The sequence below is a fragment of the Idiotropiscis lumnitzeri genome, chromosome 12 (assembly GCF_059441095.1).
Source record: "Idiotropiscis lumnitzeri isolate Australia: NSW breed Sydney's pygmy pipehorse chromosome 12, RoL_Ilum_1.0, whole genome shotgun sequence".
NCBI lineage: Eukaryota > Metazoa > Chordata > Actinopteri > Syngnathiformes > Syngnathidae > Idiotropiscis > Idiotropiscis lumnitzeri.
In genome coordinates this window covers 2,996,524-3,003,405 of record NC_142402.1, presented here as the reverse complement: position 1 = coordinate 3,003,405, position 6,882 = coordinate 2,996,524, and the positions used below count along the sequence as shown (strand labels likewise).

Sequence of the window (6,882 nt, the reverse complement as noted above, 5' to 3'; positions counted from 1 at the left end):
TTTCATATTAAAATGTGACGAATTTACATGTGTATTTTTGGTGACAATTTGAAGATGTCAATAACAACACAACAGTTGTGGGCTTCTTAAAATAAAATTCAAATGTTTATCTGATTATTATATATTATTAAATAAGTTCTAAATGTGTGGAATGAGCATTAATACAAATCATTAAAATTGATTATTATTACAGTGTTACATATTGATTATTTATTTTTTTTAATCCATCCATCCATTCGTATTGTTTTCGTTTAGTTTTTTTCTCTGCAATTTGCAATAATGATCTACAAGGTTTGTTTTATTTTCCACCTATCATTTGAGGATATTTCGTCGGCTTTAAAGTTAACAGCGACATTTTTTCGGGTTAACTGAACCGAGCAAACGTAGGGGCTGGACCAATTCAGCCTCCAAGGAATTCCGGGAAGGTCACGTGATAGGATCACGGCATCTCTATTGGTCCAAGGCACGTGTCCAAAGCGCCGTAGTACAACGAGTCTCAGCCAATCAAAATTTAGAACCAAATCCTTAGTGAAAGTATTTGAGCGTCGACTGCTTCAGAACGGTTTAACTGCTGAGCGCATCAAAAAATGTGCGCTGGGATATCGGGGAACTCTTAAAAACAAAGCAAAAATCACTTTTTATTAATTTGAAATCGCTTAACAGAGCAAATGCGGAGTAGAATATTTATCTGAAACTGAACTATGATTTTTCTCACTAAAAAACGGCGCGCTTTTTGAGTAAATACAATTCGTTATACTCTACCCAAAACCTTTTTGCAGGTTTTTCTCGCAGTAAATATCTTGAAAATATATTATATCATTAGATTGGAAAAATACTTTGTTGCACAAGTTCTGAGGAGGATCAGTCTTCATCATCATGGAAGAAAATGCTCGTCGAGAACCGGAGCGCCCAGAGGACTCCGGTGAGGAGTCAAACAGAGCCATCCTGCCTCTTATCCTGCCACCTGGCAACCAGCACAGGATGACCAACTTTTACATAGACAACATTTTAAGACCAGATTTTGGTCGGAAAAGGAAAAGTGGGATTCTGACCCAAGAGGGGTTGACAAGAAGAGATGAGATCAGAAACGACCGGAAACGTGTCAACCCCGATGTGCAGGGAAGAGCTGCTGGAGTGGAGGACGACTCTCAACCATCCGACGACAACCACCCGGACATACTAAGCCGGAAGAGTGAGACGATAGGCGGTGAAGAAAATGAGAAGGTCCGAGCAGACGACGAGAACCGCTGTAGCAGCCTCCAGGCCAGCGCAACATCTGAGGGGTCCAAACAGATGCTGTGGCCAGCCTGGGTTTATTGTACACGCTACTCAGACCGTCCGTCGTCAGGTTGGTGCAAACATATGCACGTATTCGTTTTAATAAAGAGGGAAAAAACGAATTTGAATATGATAGATTAAGAAAAGAATAGGATTACATTCAAACAATTATCTGTATAAATAATGTGCAAAAGCATGTATTCTGAGATTAAAGTTTTTCGAAAGTTTGACTACCCCCCAAAAAAGGTTATGAATTATGTGTTTCATGTCAGAGCAATATATTCATCCCGACCGACTTAATAGACATATCACTTGCAACAATTGACAAACCAATTATTGCACCGTCATAGATTTACAGACCTTACTTTTAATGTGATTATAACAATCGAATAGTTCACTTTTAACGTCTCTAAATCTCTTTTTTTTTTTACATCTAGTTGTCTTTTCAAAAACCAGAAGAAATTATTATAACAATGGCTTATTTCAGAATATAATTTCTCATACATAAATAAAAAAATTCGACGGTTTTGTTTAGTAGTTCACTAGAAATAACGGTATATAAGAATATACTGTGGAAAAAATGAAGTTAAAATGTAGAAAATTAAGTAAAACCAAGTTTAACGCCATTGTTCCCGACTCTTCTTTGTTAATATTCTATTAGCATATTTTTGACAATGGAGGGTGCCTAAAAAGTGAGAGTGGTGAGTCCTGAAGAGGTGGATTAGATGTGAAATGCGCGTCACAAAATTACAAAAAGACGAAAACATGCACATAATACCTATATTAATGTAATTTTGAATAAATATGCAACTTTATTATCAAGTATTTGGCACGACGTGAGACCCTCAACCAAAATGTTTGAGGCTACGTTCGCTTGCAAAAATGTATAAAAAAAAAAAATACGTAGTTTTCCTCCACTTAAACAATTATTTCTCACTCTAAGATAGTCAACGCAAATATTTTAAATGCAACTTTTTCTTCCTTTCTTTTTTATTGTGTGGTGTATGTGAAATTCCGTTGACACCCCCACCCCAAAATCTCTCTCCACAATAAACAGATTGTGACTAAGACTGCTCCGGAATTGTGATACAAGGTAAGAGTGAGACCCAAAACAATATGAAATGTTAAAATGTAGTTCTATTGCACTTTGGAGCGAGAAAAGTTTTCCTCAAGCTAAAGGAGGGCTTATGGAATTCACTACATTGGGCCTTTAAAAGATGAAGGGAGCTGCAGCTTTTCTGCATTCGGCCTACAAAAAGTGTCTAGAATGGGAATAACGACTGACGAGACAGAAATGCATCTGTTTTTACAAGTGATTCTAAATGGTCAACATCTAAAAGAAAAGTTATTTGCAGACAAACTAAGCATGCAGATTTGCGGTTGAATGATCCTTCAGACTTTTCTGATTTTAAACAGTTGGATAGCACAATTGAATTACAACAAACAATATTTTGGCACTTTAGAACTAAATGACACTCATCGGCTAATTGGACTTTCGTTTATTTGCGATGTCGATAGCCCAGAAATCAGTAATAAATGGAAAACATGAGTTAATCGTATCCTTTTATGAAATAAAACGAAAATGTAGTTGAGGAATAGAGGGCATGGGGTGCCTTCCTCTCCCTCCTCCATTCCTCCGGCCCCACCCCCATCTGTGGACCAGCTCCTCCTCCTGCAGGCTTCACTGTGCGCTGCAGCGGCTATGGAGGACATCCAGACACCTTGTATCATGCGGCCTCATTCTCATTTGGTATATTCTGCAACCCCCCCTATACTGGAACAAAAAACATAATTGTGTGGTGTGTTTTTGGACCCGACAGAATTCGCCTTGCAGGATCATGTTTCACATGGCTGAAGTGGATTCTATGATGATGAAAATTGATATTCAATCATTTGTATCTATATAAAATAACTATCACGTATTTTTGGGACAAACTATCCAGGATACAGTGGCTGACAGCTGGCGTTTAATTACTTAGCTACTAACAGAAGTAAGCGTCGATTTTGGGTACATAATTAGTGTAGGCTTATATTAGGACTAATTTAAACACTGCCGCGTTTACCAAAATGAACTAAAACCACCCAACAAATGTCAAAGTCCTATAGTTGATTCAACTTAATTAAAAACACATGTGTTCACAGTAGATGAAATGAAATGTTCCATTTGAGGCAAACATTTAATGTCAAACCAGTATTAGAATACTTGATTGAATAACATTTCTCCGCCTCCATTCCCACCCCACCCAAGGGCCCAGATCCCGCAAGCCAAAGAGGGCTCGGACTCCGACTAAAGAAGACAAGCGACCCCGGACAGCCTTCACCGTAGAGCAGCTCCACCGGCTAAAGACGGAGTTCCAGAGCAACCGGTACCTGACTGAACAGCGGAGGCAGGACCTGGCCCGGGAACTTGGCCTCAATGAATCCCAGATCAAAATCTGGTTTCAGAACAAAAGGGCCAAAATAAAAAAGGCCACAGGGAATAAAAACTCACTGGCGCTGCATCTGATGGCGCAGGGACTGTACAACCACACCTCATCCAAGGACGCCAAATCGGACAGCGATTAGCCGAGATGACGCGTCTCTCGTTGAACCATGCAATAAAAACCACGTCAACACCAGCATTCATATTTAAAACAGAGACAACTTTTAGATGAATCAAATGTGTGTATGTGTGCGCGCGTAGAGGCTGCGCGTCCTCAGGGCTATTGATGGTGATTGAAACAGATGGTGCTGGTAAAACTAGAGGCAGAACGTTGCAATGTTGGATTTTCGGTATCTGCCGTACACCCCACTTCATATTGGAAAAATAATGAGCAAATGTGTTTTTATTACAATATTAACTATCTCTTTGTTAATAAATAATTTAAATTGCTGTTGCGTGCTCAGACAAAAATGTAAAATTTCATTCGTTTAATTGAAACACCCAGGCACGCTTTATTTAAAATATCTCGCAGGTCACATGACCTGGACATTTTAATGCGTGCGCAGAAAAGTAAACTCGGAGTCAATTGGAGTTGAGAGACTTCTGTGGACTGACTTGATGAGACAAGTGGCCTCCATGGACAAAGACGCGTCTCGCTCAGGACCGAACCTCTGTAGCCTGCTTCACACTAGTGATTATAAAACAAACAAACAAACAAAACCTATATGCTGAAGTCCAAAGATTTTTTTGCTGCATTCTGATATCTCCGTGAAGAAATTTATAAAATGTGTTTTTGTTTCTTTTGAATTTCTAATCGATTATTTTACATTTTTCTTTTGATCATCAGCCGTTAGTGTCTTTCGTTTGCTTGTAGTGCAGTCGCAGTTTACCTGCAGGTCTGGTTGTTTAGCTCTGAATTTAGCCTGCTACAGCCTTTTGTGGGTGCCTAAGCCGAAATTCGGAAACCACGCATTTTGGGAACATATACGAGCGAGCGTGAGCACGCACACGGCATATATATATATATATATATATGTGTGAGTGTGTGTGTCCGTGTGTGTGTGTGTGTGCGGGTACTCTTGATTAAATTTTTCTATTTCATAAGAAGGCTGGTGAACAGAGCTGCTCTCCAGATCAGAATTGGCATAGAACACACTGCACAGAACCGTCGTTCTTAGTTTGAATGAGCCTACTTTATGCAGCAGACGTTGACCACTAAAAGTTTTGATTTTGTTCATTCTTTTAAAGGAGAACGGTCCTCACCAGCACCCTGAAATTCAGCTCAAATGTATGGATGAAATCCCTTTAAAAAGTCCCATGAGTTGATCTCCATGCATGCGTTCAGGGAACATGCTTTTCATTCAAATGTAACAAGCTAACGAGGCACCGAAATTTATGGACCTATATGGGCTATATTTACATGCATCCACGAATGTTCAAGCAACCTGTTATTATTCGTTTTAGAAACAAACAAATAAACAATGTAGCCTATTCATATTTATAATAAAACAGCCATGTTGACTCGCGTTTACATAAGTTATTTTTTTTTCTGTAATGATTGTTTTTGAATGCAAAAATCTCAAAGGCCTTTTGCTGAGTAGAGTAAATGGAGTTCCAAACCAAATGGTGGTCTTACTATGCTGTGAATGTTTTTTTCCTCTATTTTTCTTGACTGCTGAGAAAGTTGTCTGGCAAGTCAACTCATTTGCCTTAAATTATGTAAATATAAGCTGAAATATGTTGCCGTGTTGTGAAGAGAGAAGGATTGCATTTTCTATGCGGTAAATGGGACTTTGACATACAAAAAAAAATAAAAAGAATGAAATCAGTCATTTGCTCCTCTGCCAGTTTAAGTTCTTTTTCATGGTCCTAAATGTAAATTTTTTTTTAAAAGGATGGTATGTGGGTGAATAAAAACAGTGCAAAGGGCTTGTTGGGATTTTATTTGAAATAACAAGAGAAACAAGAAAACATGGAAAAAAAAGAAAGTTTGTATATAGCAGTAAATCGAGTTGATGAGTCTGTCATCTGAAAAACAATTTGCATAACAATAAATGTAGCGATGGACACAGAAAATAGCTCTACCAGGTGCACTACTCGGCAGATGGCCTCAAAGGAGAAACTTTGAAAAATATTAACTATTATAATTCCGACAAACACAGTGTGCTATATTACGCATGTCTTCAAGGCTGGATAAAGTGCATATTTTAGGGTTTCCAGAGAGCCCGATTTTGGTTAAATGAAAACCAAAACCTTTACATAAATCAAGTGAAAATACATTTCAGTAGAATTTAATCTTTAAAATCTAACCATATACTAAAAGGTCGGTTATGATAACCCATATCTCCAAAAGATGAGGAAATATAAAACTAATATACAAACTCGATCATAATAAAATGTACATTATAATCAAATGATAAAAAAAGGTGAACAAAATCCACAAATATTAGCAATAAGAATTTGAGTGAAAGTTACTAACTTCTTTTCAGGCTGGCATCAAATGAGTCTTTAGTAAAAATCTATTTCAATTTGAGTAAATAATAAAGGATTTCTTGTGTATTCAAAATTGTTTGGTCTTATTAAGCCATCAGTATTTACTCACTTACCAGGTTAAAATTCTCTTCTTTTTTTCAAAGTCCTTCAACTAAGTTTGTAGCACACACAAGAAAAAAAACCTCTTTCTAATATAATATGACATGGTACCTTAAAAAGATAAATATTTCTTGAAATTCCATTTACTTGAACTTGGTGGTGAAAACACAGACAAAATCAAAAATAGGCACCCCAAAAAAGGATATAAAATTTGTTCAAAACTAAAACGCCAGAGTTCTCTATGACACCTCAGAAGCTTTGACTTGGCCTGTGTGAATGGCTGTTCGAGGACCTCATCTGCATTTTCTTTTATTAGCTGTCTTGTATATGGAAGTAACACCCAACGCTCGCTGACTTGATGAGCTGAGCTCTTGACTTGGGACTGGGAAAGGGGGAAGGCGGCGAACAGAGCCTCTGTGCACAGTCTGCGTTTGTCAGTTGAAGGGCTGCAGGATGTGAGGAGACGGCAGAGGGGAGAGGAGTAAAATCACCAGAGAACCTGGACCAAGGTCAAAATACTTTGAGTGTCCATGCAAATAGCAGCAGGTGCCTGAGCTGCTGCCAAGATCGGTGAGAAAAGGACATCAATC

The 6,882-nt window shown here is 38.2% G+C and overlaps 2 protein-coding genes across 4 annotated transcripts in view; one reads left to right on the top strand and one right to left on the bottom strand.

The window, feature by feature from the left end:
* The first annotated feature begins 543 nt into the window (after positions 1-543).
* Positions 544-5,629, top strand: en2b (engrailed homeobox 2b). The gene is made up of 2 exons (XM_088311235.1): positions 544-1,348; positions 3,527-5,629. Exons 1-2 carry the CDS (start codon positions 877-879, stop codon positions 3,841-3,843), a joined length of 789 nt encoding a protein of 262 aa, XP_088167361.1. The 5' UTR covers positions 544-876; the 3' UTR covers positions 3,844-5,629.
* A 9-nt stretch (positions 5,630-5,638) lies between these two features.
* Positions 5,639-6,882, bottom strand: part of cnpy1 (canopy FGF signaling regulator 1) — a 41,480-nt gene continuing 40,236 nt past the window's right edge. The window contains exon 6 of one of the 3 annotated variants that reach the window (XM_088311238.1): positions 5,639-6,738. In XM_088311238.1, the coding sequence (XP_088167364.1) occupies positions 6,605-6,738 (134 nt within the window). In that variant the 3' untranslated portion in view covers positions 5,639-6,604. Of the gene's footprint in view, positions 6,792-6,882 lie in introns of all 3 variants that reach the window. The other 2 variants (XM_088311237.1, XM_088311239.1) reach the window with 2 other exon arrangements.